This window comes from Eucyclogobius newberryi, unplaced genomic scaffold, assembly GCF_026437365.1.
Source record: "Eucyclogobius newberryi isolate DKJ021-1_F unplaced genomic scaffold, fEucNew1.0.hap1 SCAF_12, whole genome shotgun sequence".
Taxonomy (NCBI): domain Eukaryota; kingdom Metazoa; phylum Chordata; class Actinopteri; order Gobiiformes; family Gobiidae; genus Eucyclogobius; species Eucyclogobius newberryi.
The window spans coordinates 35,611,201-35,633,227 of NW_027315746.1; the positions used below are offsets into that span (position 1 = coordinate 35,611,201).

Genomic DNA, 22,027 nt, shown 5'->3' on the forward strand with positions numbered 1-22,027 from the left:
GCGCTCACGACACGCCCACGATACGCTCACAACGCGCTCACGACACGCCCACGACACGCTCACAACGCGCTCACAACACGCCCAGTTCTGGGACTGTGCAGACCCCACCTGACCACAACTAACATGTTACTCATTTGAAAAAGTAACTCTGGGAGTACTCGATTACATGGTGCACAAAACTAACACGTTTCGTGCCTCATTATTCTAAAAACGCTGTTGGAGGATTCAGTTTTGAGTTTCAGTTTAACTCTGACCATCGGTAAATGCAATATACAGTGTTTTCGTGAACATGGCTGTTGAGGGAAGTGAGATCTGCTCAAACTAGTTCCATACCAGTGGATTACTAATTAAATTAGTAATTAAAACATATCTAACTCTTGTTTCTATTTCAGGCTGCTTCAGTAGAGGAGGAGATGGCAGCACACGAGCCCGAAGCTGAGGAGGAGGCAGAGGACGCAATTGGGGAGGAGCTGACTCGACAAGTGGAGGCCGCCCTGGAGGAGGCAGCAGAGCAAGAAGAAGAAGAAGAAGCTGTAGAGGAGGCACCAGAGGTGGAAGAAGAAGAAGCTGTAGAGGAGGCACCAGAGGTGGAAGAAGAAGAAGAAGCTGTAGAGGAGGCACCAGAGGTGGAAGAAGAAGACGCTGTAGAGGAGGCACCAGAGGTGGAAGAAGAAGACGCTGTAGAGGAGGCACCAGAGGTGGAAGAAGAAGAAGCTGTAGAGGAGGCACCAGAGGTGGAAGAAGAAGAAGCTGTAGAGGAGGCACCAGAGGTGGAAGAAGCAGCCGTCGAGGAAGCCTTCGAGGAAGCCACTGAGGAAGCCTTCGAGGAAGCCACTGAGGAAGCCTTCGAGGAAGCCGCTGAGGAAGCAGTCGAGGAAGCTGTCGAGGAAGCCGCTGAGGAAGCCGTCGAGGAAGCCTCTGAGGAAGCAGTCGAGGAACTAGCCGATGAACTTGTGGAGGAACCAGCAGCAGCAGAAGAGGAGGCCCCTTCAGAGGAGGTTGCAGTAGATGAAGCTCCAGATCAGGAGGAGGAAGAGGAGCCTGCAGCGGAAGAGCCAGAGGAGGTGGCAGCTGCTGAAGATGTAGCACCAGAAGAAACAGTTGAAGAAGAAACAGAAGAGGAAGAAGCAGAAGAAGAAGTATTAGACGTACAACAGGAAGAACGGGCTCCATCAGAAGAAGCAGAAGAAGAGGAGGAGGCCACAGAGGAGACAGCCACAGGTGAGATGTTTGTTAAACTAACCAAACACTCCTTAACCCCAATGAGTAGAAACTTTAACCTACCAGCTGTGACATAAACGTCTTCTGTAAGTTTAACTGTGCTGAGGTTTGACCATTGGTAATGTTAGTCTATCTTTAAGGACACACATTTTGCAAAAAGTACTGTTTTAAGTCTATAATCGGCTCAAAGAGCCAGCATTTTATTTATTTTTAATTTGTTCCATGGTCGTTCCCACTGTTGCCAGTAGATGACCTGCTAACACCAAATCCAGATGATTGGAGCACAGACTGATGCAACGTATTGTTTATTTTCTAATCAGAAGCATTGCCATAAGGAGGCGCCACATTAGCTCCACATTAGCTCTACATTAGCGCCACATTAGCGCCACATGAGCTCCACATTAGCTCCACATTAGCGCCACATTGGCGCCACATTAGCTCCACATTAGGTCCACTTTAGCGCTACATTAGCTCCACATAAGCTCCACATTACCGCCACATTAGCTCCACATTAGCTCCACATTAGCTCCACATTAGCTCCACATAAGCTCCACATTACCGCCACATTAGCTCCACATTAGCTCCACATTAGCTCCACATAATCTCCACATTAGCGCCACAATAGCTCCACATTAGCTCCACTTTAGCTCCACATAAGCTCCACATTAGCTCCACATTAGCTCCACATTAGCTCCACATTAGCTCCACATTAGCTCCACATTAGCTCTACATTAGCTCTACATTAGCTCTACATTAAATCCACTTAAGAGACTTTTTCATTTGAAAATGTAATTTAATTTTATATTTTTCTCAGCAAAGAATCTAAAGTTAAGTTTGTTGCAGAAGCCGAGTTCACCGAGACACATGAAGAGAGCAAGGACGAGCCCACAGGTACATCCCCTCTCCCTCGGGACGCTCACTCCCCTCTCCCTCGGGACGCTCACTCCCCTCTCCCTCGGGACGCTCACTCCCCTCTCCCTCGGGACGCTCACTCCCCTCTCCCTCGGGACGCTCACTCCCCTCTCCCTCGGGACGCTCACTCCCCTCCCCTCTCCCTCAGGACGCTCACTCCCCTCTCCCTCGGGACGCTCACTCCCCTCTCCCTAAGGACGCTCACTCCCCTCTCCCTCGGGACGCTCACTCCCCTCTCCCTCGGGACGCTCACTCCCCTCTCCCTCGGGACGCTCACTCCCCTCTCCCTCGGGACGCTCACTCCCCTCTCCCTCGGGACGCTCACTCCCCTCTCCCTCGGGACGCTCACTCCCCTCCCCTCTCCCTCGGGACGCTCACTCCCCTCCCCTCTCCCTCGGGACGCTCACTCCCCTCTCCCTCGGGACGCTCACTCCCCTCTCCCTCGGGACGCTCACTCCCCTCTCCCTCGGGACGCTCACTCCCCTCCCCTCTCCCTCGGGACGCTCACTCCCCTCTCTCTCGGGACGCTCACTCCCCTCTCCCTCGGGACGCTCACTCCCCTCTCCCTCGGGACGCTCACTCCCCTCTCCCTCGGGACGCTCACTCCCCTCTCCCTCGGGACGCTCACTCCCCTCTCCCTCGGGACGCTCACTCCCCTCTCCCTCGGGACGCTCACTCCCCTCTCCCTCGGGACGCTCACTCCCCTCTCCCTCGGGACGCTCACTCCCCTCTCCCTCGGGACGCTCACTCCCCTCTCCCTCGGGACGCTCACTCCCCTCTCCCTCGGGACGCTCACTCCCCTCTCCCTCGGGACGCTCACTCCCCTCTCCCTCGGGACGCTCACTCCCCTCTCCCTCGGGACGCTCACTCCCCTCTCCCTCGGGACGCTCACTCCCCTCTCCCTCGGGACGCTCACTCCCCTCTCCCTCGGGACGCTCACTCCCCTCTCCCTCGGGACGCTCACTCCCCTCTCCCTCGGGACGCTCACTCCCCTCCCCTCTCCCTCGGGACGCTCACTCCCCTCTCCCTCGGGACGCTCACTCCCCTCTCCCTCGGGACGCTCACTCCCCTCTCCCTCGGGACGCTCACTCCCCTCTCCCTCGGGACGCTCACTCCCCTCCCCTCTCCCTCGGGACGCTCACTCCCCTCCCCTCTCCCTCGGGACGCTCACTCCCCTCTCCCTCGGGACGCTCACTCCCCTCTCCCTCGGGACGCTCACTCCCCTCTCCCTCGGGACGCTCACTCCCCTCTCCCTCGGGACGCTCACTCCCCTCTCCCTCGGGACGCTCACTCCCCTCTCCCTCGGGACGCTCACTCCCCTCTCCCTCGGGACGCTCACTCCCCTCTCCCTCGGGACGCTCACTCCCCTCTCCCTCGGGACGCTCACTCCCCTCCCCTCTCCCTCGGGACGCTCACTCCCCTCTCCCTCGGGACGCTCACTCCCCTCTCCCTCGGGACGCTCACTCTCACTCCCCTCTCCCTCGGACGCTCACTCCCCTCTCCCTCGGGACGCTCACTCCCCTCTCCCTCGGGACGCTCACTCCCCTCTCCCTCGGGACGCTCACTCCCCTCTCCCTCGGGACGCTCACTCCCCTCTCCCTCGGGACGCTCACTCCCCTCTCCCTCGGGACGCTCACTCCCTCTCTCCCTCGGGACGCTCACTCCTCTCTCCCTCGGGACGCTCACTCCCCTCTCCCTCGGGACGCTCACTCCCCTCTCCCTCGGGACGCTCACTCCCCTCTCCCTCGGGACGCTCACTCCCCTCTCCCTCGGGACGCTCACTCCCCTCTCCCTCGGACGCTCACTCCCCTCTCCCTCGGGACGCTCACTCCCCTCTCCCTCGGACGCTCACTCCCCTCTCCCTCGGGACGCTCACTCCCCTCCTCCCTCGGACGCTCACTCCCCTCTCCCTCGGACGCTCACTCCTCCCTCCCCTCTCCCTCGGACGCTCACTCCCCTCCCTCTCCCTCGGGACGCTCACTCCCTCTCCCTCGGGACGCTCACTCCCCTCTCCCTCGGGACGCTCACTTCCCTCCCCTCTCCCTCGGGACGCTCACTCCCCTCTCCCTCGGGACGCTCACTCCCCTCTCCCTCGGGACGCTCACTCCCCCCTCTCCCTCGGGACGCTCACTCCCCTCTCCCTCGGGACGCTCACTCCCCTCTCCCTCGGGACGCTCACTCCCCTCCCCTCTCCCTCGGGACGCTCACTCCCCTCCCCTCTCCCTCGGGACGCTCACTTCCCCTCTCCCTCGGGACGCTCACTCCCCTCTCCCTCGGGACGCTCACTCCCTCTCCCTCGGGACGCTCACTCCCCTCTCCCTCGGGACGCTCACTCCCCCTCTCCCTCGGGACGCTCACTTCCCCTCTCCCTCGGGACGCTCACTCCCCTCTCCCTCGGGACGCTCACTCCCCCTCTCCCTCGGGACGCTCACTCCCCTCTCCCTCGGGACGCTCACTCCCCTCTCCCTCGGGACGCTCACTCCCCTCTCCCTCGGGACGCTCACTCCCCTCTCCCTCGGGACGCTCACTCCCCTCTCCCTCGGACGCTCACTCCCCTCTCCCTCGGGACGCTCACTCCCCTCTCCCTCGGGACGCTCACATCCCCTCTCCCTCGGGACGCTCACTCCCCTCCCCTCTCCCTCGGGACGCTCACTCCCCTCTCCCTCGGGACGCTCACTCCCCTCTCCCTCGGGACGCTCACTCCCCTCTCCCTCGGGACGCTCACTCCCCTCTCCCTCGGGACGCTCACTCCCCTCCCCTCTCCCTCGGGACGCTCACTCCCCTCCCTCTCCCTCGGGACGCTCACTCCCCTCTCCCTCGGGACGCTCACTCCCCCTCTCCCTCGGGACGCTCACTCCCCTCTCCCTCGGGACGCTCACTCCCCTCTCCCTCGGGACGCTCACTCCCCTCTCCCTCGGGACGCTCACTCCCCTCTCCCTCGGGACGCTCACTCCCCTCTCCCTCGGGACGCTCACTCCCCTCTCCCTCGGGACGCTCACTCCCCTCTCCCTCGGGACGCTCACTCCCCTCTCCCTCGGGACGCTCACTCCCCCCCCTCTCCCTCGGGACGCTCACTCCCCTCCCCTCTCCCTCGGGACGCTCACTCCCCTCTCCCTCGGACGCTCACTCCCCTCTCCCTCGGGACGCTCACTCCCCTCTCCCTCGGGACGCTCACTCCCCCTCTCCCTCGGGACGCTCACTCCCCTCTCCCTCGGACGCTCACTCCCCTCTCCCTCGGGACGCTCACCTCCCCTCTCCCTCGGGACGCTCACTCCCCTCTCCCTCGGGACGCTCACTCCCCTCTCCCTCGGGACGCTCACTCCTCTCTCCTCGGGACGCTCACTCCCCTCTCCCTCGGGACGCTCACTCCCCTCTCCCTCGGGACGCTCACTCCCCTCTCCCTCGGGACGCTCACTCCCCTCTCCCTCGGGACGCTCACTCCCCTCTCCCTCGGGACGCTCACTCCCCTCTCCCTCGGGACGCTCACTCCCCTCTCCCTCGGGACGCTCACTCCCCTCTCCCTCGGGACGCTCACTCCCCTCTCCCTCGGACGCTCACTCCCCTCTCCCTCGGGACGCTCACTCCCCTCTCCCTCGGGACGCTCACTCCCCCTCTCCCTCGGGACGCTCACTCCCCCTCCCCTCTCCCTCGGGACGCTCACTCCCCTCTCCCTCGGGACGCTCACTCCCCTCTCCCTCGGGACGCTCACTCCCCTCTCCCTCGGGACGCTCACTCCCCCTCTCCCTCGGGACGCTCACTCCCCTCCCCTCTCCCTCGGGACGCTCACTCCCCCTCCCTCTCCCTCGGGACGCTCACTCCCCTCTCCCTCGGGACGCTCACTCCCCTCTCCCCTCGGGACGCTCACTCCCCTCCTCCCTCGGGACGCTCACTCCCCTCTCCTCGGACGCTCACTCCCCTCTCCCTCGGACGCTCACTCCCCTCTCCCTCGGGACGCTCACTCCCCTCTCCCTCGGGACGCTCACTCCCCTCTCCCTCGGGACGCTCACTCCCCTCCCCTCTCCCTCGGGACGCTCACTCCCCTCCCCTCTCCCTCGGGACGCTCACTCCCCTCTCCCTCGGGACGCTCACTCCCCTCTCCCCTCGGGACGCTCACTCCCCTCCCCTCTCCCTCGGGACGCTCACTCCCCCTCTCCCTCGGGACGCTCACTCCCCCTCTCCTCGGACGCTCACTCCCTCTCCCTCGGGACGCTCACTCCCCCTCTCCCTCGGGACGCTCACTCCCCTCTCCCTCGGGACGCTCACTCCCCTCTCCCTCGGGACGCTCACTTCCCCTCTCCCTCGGGACGCTCACTCCCCTCTCCCTCGGGACGCTCACTCCCCTCTCCCTCGGGACGCTCACTCCCCTCTCCCTCGGGACGCTCACTCCCCTCTCCCTCGGGACGCTCACTCCCCTCTCCCTCGGGACGCTCACTCCCCTCTCCCTCGGGACGCTCACTCCCCTCTCCCTCGGACGCTCACTCCCCTCTCCCTCGGGACGCTCACTCCCCTCTCCCTCGGGACGCTCACTCCCCTCTCCCTCGGGACGCTCACTCCCCTCTCCCTCGGGACGCTCACTCCCCTCTCCCTCGGGACGCTCACTCCCCTCTCCCTCGGGACGCTCACTCCCCTCTCCCTCGGACGCTCACTCCCCTCTCCCTCGGACGCTCACTCCCCTCTCCCTCGGGACGCTCACTCCCCTCTCCCTCGGGACGCTCACTCCCCTCTCCCTCGGGACGCTCACTCCCCTCCCCTCTCCCTCGGGACGCTCACTCCCCTCTCCCTCGGACGCTCACTCCCCTCTCCCTCGGGACGCTCACTCCCCTCTCCCTCGGGACGCTCACTCCCCTCTCCCTCGGGACGCTCACTCCCCTCTCCCTCGGGACGCTCACTCCCCTCCCCTCTCCCTCGGGACGCTCACTCCCCTCTCCTCTCGGACGCTCACTCCCCTCTCCCTCGGGACGCTCACTCCCCTCTCCCTCGGGACGCTCACTCCCCTCTCCCTCGGGACGCTCACACTCCCCTCTCCCTCGGGACGCTCACTCCCCTCTCCCTCGGACGCTCACTCCCCTCTCCCTCGGGACGCTCACTCCCCTCTCCCTCGGGACGCTCACTCCCCTCTCCCTCGGGACGCTCACTCCCCTCTCCCTCGGGACGCTCACTCCCCTCTCCCTCGGGACGCTCACTCCCCTCTCCCTCGGGACGCTCACTCCCCTCTCCCTCGGGACGCTCACTCCCCTCTCCCTCGGGACGCTCACTCCCCTCTCCCTCGGGACGCTCACTCCCCTCTCCCTCGGGACGCTCACTCCCCTCTCCCTCGGGACGCTCACTCCCCTCTCCCTCGGACGCTCACTCCCCTCTCCCTCGGACGCTCACTCCCCTCTCCCTCGGGACGCTCACTCCTCCCTCTCCCTCGGGACGCTCACGTCCCCTCTCCCTCGGACGCTCACCTTCCCGCTCCCCTCTCCCTCGGGACGCTCACTCCCCTCCCCTCTCCCTCGGGACGCTCACTCCCCTCTCCCTCGGGACGCTCACTCCCCTCTCCCTCGGGACGCTCACTCCCCTCCCCTCTCCCTCGGGACGCTCACTCCCCTCCCCTCTCCCTCGGGACGCTCACCTCCCCTCTCCCTCGGGACGCTCACTCCCCTCTCCCTCGGGACGCTCACTCCCCTCCCTCTCCCTCGGGACGCTCACTCCCCCTCTCCCTCGGGACGCTCACTCCCCTCTCCCTCGGGACGCTCACTCCCCCTCTCCCTCGGGACGCTCACTCCCCCTCTCCCTCGGACGCTCACTCCCCTCTCCCTCGGGACGCTCACTCCCCCTCTCCCTCGGACGCTCACTCCCCTCTCCCTCGGGACGCTCACTCCCCTCCCCTCTCCCTCGGACGCTCACTCCCCTCCCCTCTCCCTCGGGACGCTCACTCCCCTCCCTCTCCCTCGGGACGCTCACTCCCCTCTCCCTCGGGACGCTCACTCCCCTCTCCCTCGGGACGCTCACTCCCCTCTCCTCGGACGCTCACTCCCCCTCTCCCTCGGGACGCTCACTCCCCTCTCCCTCGGGACGCTCACTCCCCTCTCCCTCGGGACGCTCACTCCCCTCTCCCTCGGGACGCTCACTCCCCTCTCCCTCGGGACGCTCACTCCCCTCTCCCTCGGGACGCTCACTCCCCTCTCCCTCGGGACGCTCACTCCCCTCTCCCTCGGGACGCTCACTCCTCTCTCCCTCGGGACGCTCACTCCCCTCTCCCTCGGACGCTCACTCCCCTCTCCCTCGGGACGCTCACTCCCCTCTCCCTCGGGACGCTCACTCCCCTCTCCCTCGGGACGCTCACTCCCCTCTCCCTCGGGACGCTCACTCCCCTCTCCCTCGGGACGCTCTCTCCCCTCTCCCTCGGGACGCTCACTCCCCTCTCCCTCGGGACGCTCACTCTCCCTGCTCACTCCCCTCTTCCTCAGAACATTTTGAAACAATCTTCTAACAGTGATATTTTTCTCTTTTGTGCAGAAACGTAGAAACTGCAGCGGTTGCCGTGTTGATGAAGCAGGGAGCCTCACTGAGCGCGCTCAGAAACCCGGTGCATGTCTCAACCTGAAGACTGGCACTACCCCACAGTCTGTGTGTGAGCGAGTGAAAGAGTGAAACCAGTGTTTCTGGAGCAGCCGCACTCTCTCACTCTCTCACTCTCTCACTCTCTCACTCTCTCACTCTCTCACTCTCTCACTCTCTCACTGCTATAACCACTAAATCCTCCGTGTCACTCTAACGAGCTCTAATTAGCTCTAATTCCAATCTTCAGAAACACTGCTTTTATTTCCATGTTCCAGCCAGAGGTCATGTCATGTGATGACACCATGTGATGACACCATGTGATGACACCATGTGATGACACCATGTGATGACACCATGTGATGAAACCATGTGATGACACCATGTGATGAAACCATGTGATGACACCATGTGATGAAACCATGTGATGACACCATGTGATGAAACCATGTGATGACACCATGTGATGACACCATGTGATGAAACCATGTGATGACACCATGTGATGACACCATGTGATGACACCATGTGATGACACCATGTGATGACACCATGTGATGACACCATGTGATGACACCATGTGATGACACCATGTGATGAAACCATGTGATGACACCATGTGATGACACCATGTGATGACACCATGTGATGACACCATGTGATGACACCATGTGATGACACCATGTGATGACACCATGTGATGAAACCATGTGATGACACCATGTGATGAAACCATGTGATGACACCATGTGATGACACCATGTGATGACACCATGTGATGACACCATGTGATGAAACCATGTGATGACACCATGTGATGAAACCATGTGATGACACCATGTGATGACACCATGTGATGACACCATGTGACTAAAATGGCGTCACGTTCAGACACAAACGTGGTGTAAATGAGACCAAAGCGCTGGACAGAATGTTTGTCATTGAGTCGTTTGAATCCTCTTTTTTTGTCGTCTATGCAAATCTCTTTAGCGCTCGGCGTGTGGATTAGCCGTTAGCCGTTAGCGCGAATGCTAACCTGAGAAGGTCGACAAATCCCTTCCATCTCCTCCATTTTAACGAGGTTTTTGTTTTTTCTTTTTTTTACTTTTAACAATGGACTGTGAATTTAATTCTGACAAACAAGAGTTTGAGCTCATGTTTTTAGGCGATAGTTTCATCTTCACACTACGTCACTCACGACTCTCTTTAGTTACAGTTCAAATGTTTTCAGCAGCAATACGAGCTCGTCTACAGCGTCAGACGCTTCTGTTCTTTTGAATTACCAGAAGTCGCATTATTGTGTCTTCTAAGATCATTTAGTTTTGTGTGTTTTGTGTCTACTAGCTAACAGGCTAACAGGCTTATCTTTGGCCCCTCTTTGTGTCATATCTTCTTGTTTGCTCATTCCTGTAGCGGGTGGTGTTGCCCTCTGACCTCTGACCTTTGTGGGTGTTTTATGTTTGTTGAAGGAGCAGATTGTACATGTTTAATGGGACAAACTGCTCAGAGTTTGATCTTGTACAAATGAATAAAACACACGACTGTTGCTTAGAAACGGCTGGACAAACGTTTGGAAAGTTTCTTCAGTGAATCACCTTCTGGACCTGAAACTGCTTCAGGAGAACTTTAGACTCTATTTACCGCCTTTAGTCCGTTCTCTTTAGTCCGGTCTCTTTAGTCCGTTCTCTTTAGTCCGGTCTCTTTAGTCCGGTCTCTTTAGTCCGTTCTCTTTAGTCCGTTCTCTTTAGTCCGGTCTCTTTAGTCCGGTCTCTTTAGTCCGGTCTCTTTAGTCCGGTCTCTTTAGTCCGTTCTCTTTAGTCCGGTCTCTTTAGTCCGTTCTCTTTAGTCCGGTCTCTTTAGTCCGTTCTCTTTAGTCCGTTCTCTTTAGTCCGGTCTCTTTAGTCCGTTCTCTTTAGTCCGTTCTCTTTAGTCCGGTCTCTTTAGTCCGTTCTCTTTAGTCCGTTCTCTTTAGTCCGTTCTCTTTAGTCCGTTCTCTTTAGTCCGGTCTCTTTAGTCCGTTCTCTTTAGTCCGGTCTCTTTAGTCCGTTCTCTTTAGTCCGTTCTCTTTAGTCCGGTCTCTTTAGTCCGTTCTCTTTAGTCCGTTCTCTTTAGTCCGGTCTCTTTAGTCCGTTCTCTTTAGTCCGGTCTCTTTAGTCCGTTCTCTTTAGTCCGTTCTCTTTAGTCCGGTCTCTTTAGTCCGTTCTCTTTAGTCCGTTCTCTTTAGTCCGGTCTCTTTAGTCCGTTCTCTTTAGTCCGTTCTCTTTAGTCCGTTCTCTTTAGTCCGGTCTCTTTAGTCCGGTCTCTTTAGTCCGTTCTCTTTAGTCCGTTCTCTTTAGTCCGTTCTCTTTAGTCCGTTCTCTTTAGTCCGTTCTCTTTAGTCCGGTCTCTTTAGTCCGTTCTCTTTAGTCCGTTCTCTTTAGTCCGGTCTCTTTAGTCCGTTCTCTTTAGTCCGTTCTCTTTAGTCCGGTCTCTTTAGTCCGTTCTCTTTAGTCCGTTCTCTTTAGTCCGTTCTCTTTAGTCCGGTCTCTTTAGTCCGGTCTCTTTAGTCCGTTCTCTTTAGTCCGTTCTCTTTAGTCCGTTCTCTTTAGTCCGTTCTCTTTAGTCCGTTCTCTTTAGTCCGGTCTCTTTAGTCCGGTCTCTTTAGTCCGTTCTCTTTAGTCCGTTCTCTTTAGTCCGGTCTCTTTAGTCCGTTCTCTTTAGTCCGGTCTCTTTAGTCCGTTCTCTTTAGTCCGTTCTCTTTAGTCCGGTCTCTTTAGTCCGGTCTCTTTAGTCCGTTCTTGTCTCTTTGTGTCACAGAAAACACTTCAAAGACAAATCTGGACAATGATTTTTAATGTATTTTTTGAAGCTGTAAAAATGAAAACATTGTTCTGATGATCGTCTTTGAAACGTTTTCTACAAAGTCGGTGATAAAGTCGTTATTATAAAGTCTTAGACATATTTATTTTCCTCTTATGAAAATGTTAAAATTCTGGGGTGAAAAGTCAAATTTTGCTTTTTCTAAAGTTTCAGAGGAAAGTAAGACTTTTGATGTCGAATTTGACTCCAGGAGGACCTAAAACTGGTCTGGTCCGGCCGGGCTGGGCCGGTTCTGAACTTTGGGCCTTGTCGTTTCTCTGTAACAGTTTTTTCTATAACTCTTTGTACGTCGTGTGAACTCTGGACTTTACCAAGAGATAACTTCTAGATTTTTAAAGGTTTTTAAAAAAAGGACTTTGGGGGCGGGGACTGGGAACAGGACGTTTGATTGGTCCAAAGCCATAAACTGGACACTTTGATGCTGTCGCTCTGTCGGGACTAAATTATTTCAAGTGACGATGACGATGGATAATGTAAAGAGCAGTTTGTTGTGAAGCTGCCAATAAAGTTTGGGACAAAACGATACTTTCTCCGTCTCTCATTTCACATCAGCGAAGCTCCTCCATGTTTTTAAAGTCTCTTCACCTGTTTCCAAAGGCAGATGGGGTTCATGTGCCCTCTGGTGGTAGAAATCAATCTACATGAAATATCTAGGCTACAGTGTCGAAAACAAGCACAAATGTACACACGCTCCTCCCGCGGAGACATGCTCCTCCCACAGAGACATGCTCCTCCCACCACAGAGACATGCTCCTCCCGCAGAGACACGCTCCTCCCGCAGAGACACGCTCCTCCCGCAGAGACACGCTCCTCCCGCAGAGACACGCTCCTCCCACAGAGACACGCTCCTCCCACAGAGACAAGCTCCTCCCACAGAGACACGCTCCTCTCACAGACACGCTCCTCCCACAGAGACACGCTCCTCCCACAGAGACACGCTCCTCCCATAGAGACACGCTCCTCCCACAGACACGCTCCTCCCACAGAGACACGCTCCTCCCACCACAGAGACACGCTCCTCCCACAGAGACACGCTCCTCCCACCACAGAGACACGCTCCTCCCACAGAGACACGCTCCTCCCACAGAGACACGCTCCTCCCACCACAGAGACACGCTCCTCCCACAGAGACATGCTCCTCTCACCACAGAGACATGCTCCTCTCACCACAGAGACACGCTCCTCTCACAGAGACACGCTCCTCCCATTGAGACACGCTCCTCCCACAGAGACACGCTCCTCCCGCAGAGACACGCTCCTCCCACAGAGACACGCTCCTCCCACAGAGACATGCTCCTCCCGCAGAGACATGCTCCTCCCGCAGAGACACGCTCCTCCCAGAGAGACACGCTCCTCCCAGAGACATGCTCCTCCCACCACAGCGACATGCTCCTCCCACCACAGAGACCCACTCCTCCCACAGAGACACGCTCCTCCCACCACAGAGACATGCTCCTCCCACAGAGACATGCTCCTCCCACAGAGACATGCTCCTCCCATAGAGACACGCTCCTCCCACAGACACGCTCCTCCCACAGAGACATGCTCCTCCCGCAGAGACACGCTCCTCCCACAGAGACACGCTCCTCCCACCACAGAGACACGCTCCTCCCACAGAGACACGCTCCTCCCACCACAGAGACACGCTCCTCCCACAGAGACACGCTCCTCCCACCACAGAGACATGCTCCTCCCACCACAGAGACATGCTCCTCCCACCACAGAGACACGCTCCTCCCGCAGAGACATGCTCCTCCCGCAGAGACACGCTCCTCCCACAGAGACACGCTCCTCCCACCACAGAGACACGCTCCTCCCACAGAGACACGCTCCTCCCACAGAGACACGCTCCTCCCACCACAGAGACACGCTCCTCCCACAGAGACATGCTCCTCTCACCACAGAGACATGCTCCTCCCACCACAGAGACACGCTCCTCTCACAGAGACACGCTCCTCCCATTGAGACACGCTCCTCCCACAGAGACACGCTCCTCCCGCAGAGACACGCTCCTCCCGCAGAGACACGCTCCTCCCACAGAGACACGCTCCTCCCACAGAGACATGCTCCTCCCGCAGAGACACGCTCCTCCCAGAGAGACACGCTCCTCCCAGAGACATGCTCCTCCCACCACAGCGACATGCTCCTCCCACCACAGAGACCCACTCCTCCCACAGAGACACGCTCCTCCCACCACAGAGACATGCTCCTCCCACAGAGACATGCTCCTCCCACAGAGACATGCTCCTCCCACAGAGACATGCTCCTCCCGCAGAGACACGCTCCTCCCACAGAGACACGCTCCTCCCACCACAGAGACACGCTCCTCCCACAGAGACACGCTCCTCCCACCACAGAGACACGCTCCTCCCACAGAGACACGCTCCTCCCACCACAGAGACATGCTCCTCCCACCACAGAGACATGCTCCTCCCACCACAGAGACACGCTCCTCCCACCACAGAGACACGCTCCTCCCGCAGAGACACGCTCCTCCCACAGAGACACGCTCCTCCCGCAGAGACACGCTCCTCCCACAGAGACACGCTCCTCCCAGAGAGACACGCTCCTCCCACAGAGACACGCTCCTCCCACAGAGAGACGCTCCTCCCCCAGAGACATGCTCCTCCCACCACAGCGACATGCTCCTCCCACCACAGAGACCCACTCCTCCCGCAGAGACACGCTCCTCCCACAGAGACACGCTCCTCCCACAGAGACACGCTCCTCCCACAGAGACATGCTCCTCCCGCAGAGACACGCTCCTCCCAGAGAGACACGCTCCTCCCACAGAGACACGCTCCTCCCACAGACACGCTCCTCCCACAGAGACACGCTCCTCCCACAGAGACACGCTCCTCCCACAGAGACACGCTCCTCCCACAGAGAGACGCTCCTCCCGCAGAGACACAGTCCTCCCACAGAGACACGCTCCTCCCGCGGAGACATGCTCCTCCCACAGAGACACGCTCCTCCCACCACAGAGACACGCTCCTCCCAAAGAGACAGGCTCCTCCCAGAGAGACAAGCTCCTCCCACAGAGACACGCTCCTCCCACAGAGACACGCTCCTCCCACAGAGACACGCTCCTCCCACAGACACGCTCCTCCCACAGAGACACGCTCCTCCCACAGAGACATGCTCCTCCCACAGAGACACGATCCTCCCACAGAGACACGCTCCTCCCACCACAGAGACACGCTCCTCTCACAGAGACACGCTCCTCCCACAGACACGCTCCTCCCACAGAGACACGCTCCTCCCACAGAGACACGCTCCTCCCACAGACACGCTCCTCCCACAGAGACACGCTCCTCCCACAGAGACATGCTCCTCTCACAGAGACACGCTCCTCCCACAGAGACAGGCTCCTTCCACAGAGACAAGCTCCTCCCACAGAGACACGCTCCTCACACAGAGACACGCTCCTCTCACAGAGACACGCTCCTCCCATCACAGAGACACGCTCCTCCCACAGAGACACGCTCCTCTCACAGAGACACGCTCGTCCCGCAGAGACACGCTCCTCCCAGAGAGACACGCTCCTCCCATCACAGAGACACGCTCCTCCCACAGAGACACGCTCCTCCCACAGAGACACGTTCCTCCCACAGAGAGACGCTCCTCCCACAGAGACACGCTCCTCCCACAGAGAGACGCTCCTCCCCCAGAGACATGCTCCTCCCACCACAGAGACCCACTCCTCCCACAGAGACACGCTCCTCCCACAGAGACACGCTCCTCCCACAGAGACACACCCTCCTCCCGCAGAGACACGCTCCTCCCACAGAGACACGCTCCTCCCACAGACACGCTCCTCCCACAGAGACACTTTCCTCCCACAGAGACACGCTCCTCCCACAGAGACATGCTCCTCCCACAGAGACATGCTCCTCCCGCAGAGACATGCTCCTCCCACAGAGACATGCTCCTCCCGCAGAGACACGCTCCTCTCACAGACACGCTCCTCCCACAGAGACACGCTCCTCCCACAGACACGCTCCTCCCACAGAGACATGCTCCTCCCGCAGAGACACGCTCCTCCCACAGAGACACGCTCCTCCCACCACAGAGACACGCTCCTCCCACAGAGACACGCTCCTCCCACCACAGAGACACGCTCCTCCCACAGAGACACGCTCCTCCCACCACAGAGACACGCTCCTCCCACCACAGAGACACGCTCCTCCCACAGAGACATGCTCCTCCCACCACAGAGACATGCTCCTCCCACCACAGAGACACGCTCCTCTCACAGAGACACGCTCCTCCCATTGAGACACGCTCCTCCCACAGAGACACGCTCCTCCCGCAGAGACACGCTCCTCCCACAGAGACATGCTCCTCCCGCAGAGATACGCTCCTCCCACAGAGACACGCTCCTCCCACAGAGACACGCTCCTCCCATAGAGACACGCTCCTCCCAGAGAGACACGCTCCTCCCACAGAGACACGCTCCTCCCACAGAGAGACGCTCCTCCCCCAGAGACATGCTCCTCCCACCACAGCGACATGCTCCTCCCACCACAGAGACCCACTCCTCCCACAGAGACACGCTCCTCCCACAGAGACACGCTCCTCCCACAGAGACACGCTCCTCCCACAGAGACACGCTCCTCCCGCAGAGACACGCTCCTCCCACCACAGAGACACGCTCCTCCCACGGATACATGCTCCTCCCTCAGAGACACGCTCCTCCCACAGAGACATGCTCCTCCCACCACAGAGACATGCTCCTCCCACCACAGAGACATGCTCCTCTCACAGAGACACACGCTCCTCCCACAGATACACGCTCCTCCCACCACAGAGACATGCTCCTCCCACAGAGACACGCTCCTCTCGCAGAGACACGCTCCTCCCACAGAGACACGCTCCTTCCACAGAGACAAGCTCCTCCCACAGAGACAAGCTCCTCCCATAGACACGCTCCTCCCACAGAGACAAGCTCCTCCCGCAGAGACACGCTCCTCCCACCACAGAGACACGCTCCTCCCACAGAGACAAGCTCCTCCCATAGACACGCTCCTCCCACAGAGACACGCTCCTCTCACAGAGACACCCTCCTCCCGCGGAGACATGCTCCTCCAACCACAGCAACATGCTCCTCCCACCAGAGAGAGACATGTTCCTCCCACAGAGACACGCTCCTCCCACCGAGACACGCTCCTCCCACAGAGACACGCTCCTCCTACTGACACGCTCCTCCCACAGAGACACGCTCCTCCTACTGACACGCTCCTCCCACCGAGACACGCTCCTCCCACAGAGACACGCTCCTCCTACTGACACGCTCCTCCCACAGAGACACGCTCCTCTCACAGAGACACGCTCCTCTCACAGAGACACACGCTCCTCCCACAGAGACAAACGCTCCTCCCACAGAGACACGCTCCTCTCACAGAGACACCTTCCTCTCACAGAGACAGGCTCCTCCCGCAGAGACACGCTCCTCCCACAGAGACACACGCTCCTCCCACAGAGACAAGCTCCTCCCGCAGAGACACGCTCCTCCCGCAGAAACACGCTCCTCCCGCAGAGACACGCTCCTCCCACAGAGACACGCTCCTCCTACTGACACGCTCCTCCCACAGAGACACGCTCCTCCCGCAGAGACACAGTCCTCCCACAGAGACACGCTCCTCCCGCGGAGACATGCTCCTCCCACAGAGACACGCTCCTCCCACCACAGAGACACGCTCCTCCCAAAGAGACACGCTCCTCCCAGAGAGACAAGCTCCTCCCACAGAGACACGCTCCTCCCACAGAGACACGCTCCTCCCACAGAGACACGCTCCTCCCACAGACACGCTCCTCCCACAGAGACACGCTCCTCCCACAGAGACATGCTCCTCCCACAGAGACACGCTCCTCCCACAGAGACACGCTCCTCCCACCACAGAGACACGCTCCTCTCACAGAGACACGCTCCTCCCACAGAGACAGGCTCCTTCCACAGAGACAAGCTCCTCCCACAGAGACACGCTCCTCACACAGAGACACGCTCCTCTCACAGAGACACGCTCCTCCCATCACAGAGACACGCTCCTCCCACAGAGACACGCTCCTCTCACAGAGACACGCTCGTCCCACAGAGACACGCTCCTCCCAGAGAGACACGCTCCTCCCATCACAGAGACACGCTCCTCCCACAGAGACACGCTCCTCCCACAGAGACACGTTCCTCCCACAGAGAGACGCTCCTCCCACAGAGACACGCTCCTCCCACAGAGAGACGCTCCTCCCCCAGAGACATGCTCCTCCCACCACAGAGACCCACTCCTCCCACAGAGACACGCTCCTCCCACAGAGACACGCTCCTCCCACAGAGACACACCCTCCTCCCGCAGAGACACGCTCCTCCCACAGAGACACGCTCCTCCCACAGACACGCTCCTCCCACAGAGACACTTTCCTCCCACAGAGACACGCTCCTCCCACAGAGACATGCTCCTCCCACAGAGACATGCTCCTCCCGCAGAGACACGCTCCTCCCACAGAGACATGCTCCTCCCGCAGAGACACGCTCCTCTCACAGACACGCTCCTCCCACAGAGACACGCTCCTCCCACAGAGACACGCTCCTCCCATAGAGACACGCTCCTCCCACAGACACGCTCCTCCCACAGAGACATGCTCCTCCCGCAGAGACACGCTCCTCCCACAGAGACACGCTCCTCCCACCACAGAGACACGCTCCTCCCACAGAGACACGCTCCTCCCACCACAGAGACACGCTCCTCCCACAGAGACACGCTCCTCCCACCACAGAGACACGCTCCTCCCACCACAGAGACACGCTCCTCCCACAGAGACATGCTCCTCCCACCACAGAGACATGCTCCTCCCACCACAGAGACACGCTCCTCTCACAGAGACACGCTCCTCCCATTGAGACACGCTCCTCCCACAGAGACACGCTCCTCCCGCAGAGACACGCTCCTCCCACAGAGACATGCTCCTCCCGCAGAGACACGCTCCTCCCACAGAGACACGCTCCTCCCACAGAGACACGCTCCTCCCATAGAGACACGCTCCTCCCAGAGAGACACGCTCCTCCCACAGAGAGACGCTCCTCCCACAGAGACATGCTCCTCCCGCAGAGACACGCTCCTCCCACAGAGACACGCTCCTCCCACAGAGACACGCTCCTCCCATAGAGACACGCTCCTCCCAGAGAGACACGCTCCTCCCACAGAGACACGCTCCTCCCACAGAGACACGCTCCTCCCACAGAGAGACGCTCCTCCCCCAGAGACATGCTCCTCCCACCACAGCGACATGCTCCTCCCACCACAGAGACCCACTCCTCCCACAGAGACACGCTCCTCCCACCACAGAGACATGCTCCTCCCACAGAGACATGCTCCTCCCACAGAGACACGCTCGTCCCATAGAGACACGCTCCTCCCACAGACACGCTCCTCCCACAGAGACATGCTCCTCCCGCAGAGACACGCTCCTCCCACAGAGACACGCTCCTCCCACAGAGACATGCTCCTCCCACCACAGAGACATGTTCCTCCCACAGAGACATGCTCCTCCCACCACAGAGACATGCTCCTCCCACAGAGACATGCTCCTCCCACAGAGACACGCTCCTCCCATAGAGACACGCTCCTCCCACAGACACGCTCCTCCCACAGAGACATGCTCCTCCCGCAGACACACGCTCCTCCCACAGAGACACGCTCCTCCCACCACAGAGACACGCTCCTCCCACAGAGACACGCTCCTCCCACCACAGAGACACGCTCCTCCCACAGAGACACGCTCCTCCCACCACAGAGACATGCTCCTCCCACCACAGAGACATGCTCCTCCCACCACAGAGACACGCTCCTCTCACAGAGACACGCTCCTCCCACAGAGACACGCTCCTCCCGCAGAGACACGCTCCTCCCAGAGAGACACGCTCCTCCCACAGAGACACGCTCCTCCCAGAGAGACACGCTCCTCCCGCAGAGACACGCTCCTCCCACAGAGACACGCTCCTCCCACAGAGAGACGCTCCTCCCGCAGAGACACAGTCCTCCCACAGAGACACGCTCCTCCCGCGGAGACATGCTCCTCCCACAGAGACACGCTCCTCCCACCACAGAGACACGCTCCTCCCACAGAGACACGCTCCTCCCAGAGAGACACGCTCCTCCCACAGAGACACGCTCCTCCCACAGAGACACGCTCCTCCCACAGAGACACGCTCCTCCCACAGACACGCTCCTCCCACAGAGACACGCTCCTCCCACAGAGACATGCTCCTCCCACAGAGACACGCTCCTCCCACAGAGACACGCTCCTCCCACCACAGAGACACGCTCCTCTCACAGAGACACGCTCCTCCCACAGAGACAGGCTCCTTCCACAGAGACAAGCTCCTCCCACAGAGACACGCTCCTCACACAGAGACACGCTCCTCTCACAGAGACACGCTCCTCCCATCACAGAGACACGCTCCTCCCACAGAGACACGCTCCTCTCACAGAGACACGCTCGTCCCACAGAGACACGCTCCTCCCAGAGAGACACGCTCCTCCCATCACAGAGACACGCTCCTCCCACAGAGACACGCTCCTCCCACAGAGACACGTTCCTCCCACAGAGAGACGCTCCTCCCACAGAGACACGCTCCTCCCACAGAGAGACGCTCCTCCCCCAGAGACATGCTCCTCCCACCACAGCGACATGCTCCTCCCACCACAGAGACCCACTCCTCCCACAGAGACACGCTCCTCCCACAGAGACACGCTCCTCCCACAGAGACACACCCTCCTCCCGCAGAGACACGCTCCTCCCACAGAGACACGCTCCTCCCACAGAGACACGCTCCTCCCACAGAGACACGCTCCTCCCGCAGAGACACGCTCCTCCCACCACAGAGACACGCTCCTCCCACGGATACATGCTCCTCCCTCAGAGACACGCTCCTCCCACAGAGACATGCTCCTCCCACCACAGAGACATGCTCCTCCCACCACAGAGACATGCTCCTCTCACAGAGACACACGCTCCTCCCACAGATACACGCTCCTCCCACCACAGAGACATGCTCCTCTCACAGAGACACACGCTCCTCTCGCAGAGACACGCTCCTCCCACAGAGACACGCTCCTTCCACAGAGACAAGCTCCTCCCACAGAGACAAGCTCCTCCCATAGACACGCTCCTCCCACAGAGACAAGCTCCTCCCGCAGAGACACGCTCCTCCCACCACAGAGACACGCTCCTCCCACAGAGACAAGCTCCTCCCATAGACACGCTCCTCCCACAGAGACACGCTCCTCTCACAGAGACACCCTCCTCCCGCGGAGACATGCTCCTCCAACCACAGCAACATGCTCCTCCCACCAGAGAGAGACATGTTCCTCCCACAGAGACACGCTCCTCCCACCGAGACACGCTCCTCCCACAGAGACACGCTCCTCCTACTGACACGCTCCTCCCACAGAGACACGCTCCTCCTACTGACACGCTCCTCCCACCGAGACACGCTCCTCCCACAGAGACACGCTCCTCCTACTGACACGCTCCTCCCACAGAGACACGCTCCTCTCACAGAGACACGCTCCTCTCACAGAGACACACGCTCCTCCCACAGAGACACGCTCCTCTCGCAGAGACACGCTCCTCTCACAGAGACACGCTCCTCCCACAGAGACAAACGCTCCTCCCACAGAGACACGCTCCTCTCACAGAGACACCTTCCTCTCACAGAGACAGGCTCCTCCCGCAGAGACACGCTCCTCCCACAGAGACACACGCTCCTCCCACAGAGACAAGCTCCTCCCGCAGAGACACGCTCCTCCCGCAGAAACACGCTCCTCCCGCAGAGACACGCTCCTCCCACAGAGACACGCTCCTCCTACTGACACGCTCCTCCCACAGAGACACGCTCCTCTCACAGAGACCCGCTCCTCTCACAGAGACACGCTCCTCTCACAGAGACACGCTCCTCTCACAGAGACATGCTCCTCCCGCAGAGACACGCTCCTCCCACAGAGACACGCTCCTCCCACCACAGAGACACGCTCCTCCCACAGAGACAAACGCTCCTCCCACAGAGACACGCTCCTCTCACAGAGACACCTTCCTCTCACAGAGACACGCTCCTCTCACAGAGACATGCTCCTCCCGCAGAGACACGCTCCTCCCACAGAGACACGCTCCTCCCACAGAGACACACGCTCCTCCCACAGAGGCACGCTCCTCCCACAGAGACACACGCTCCTCCCACAGAGACACGCTCCTCCCACAGAGACAAGCTCCTCCCGCAGAAACACGCTCCTCCCGCAGAGACACGCTCCTCCCACAGAGACACGCTCCTCCCGCAGAGACACGCTCCTCCCACAGAGACAGGCTCCTTCCACAGAGACAAGCTCCTCCCACAGAGACACGCTCCTCACACAGAGACACGCTCCTCTCACAGAGACACGCTCCTCCCATCACAGAGACACGCTCCTCCCACAGAGACACGCTCCTCTCACAGAGACAC

General features: G+C 60.0%; 1 protein-coding gene across 1 annotated transcript in view; it reads left to right on the top strand.

The window, feature by feature from the left end:
• Positions 1-8,755, top strand: part of asph (aspartate beta-hydroxylase) — a 35,067-nt gene extending 26,312 nt beyond the window's left edge. Inside the window, exons 9-11 of the mRNA XM_072441950.1 lie at positions 393-1,221; positions 2,065-2,112; positions 8,635-8,755. Coding sequence (XP_072298051.1) covers positions 393-1,221; positions 2,065-2,112; positions 8,635-8,642 — 885 coding nt within the window. The 3' untranslated portion in view covers positions 8,643-8,755. The remainder of the gene's footprint in view (positions 1-392; positions 1,222-2,064; positions 2,113-8,634) is intronic.
• Positions 8,756-22,027: the final 13,272 nt, after the last annotated feature.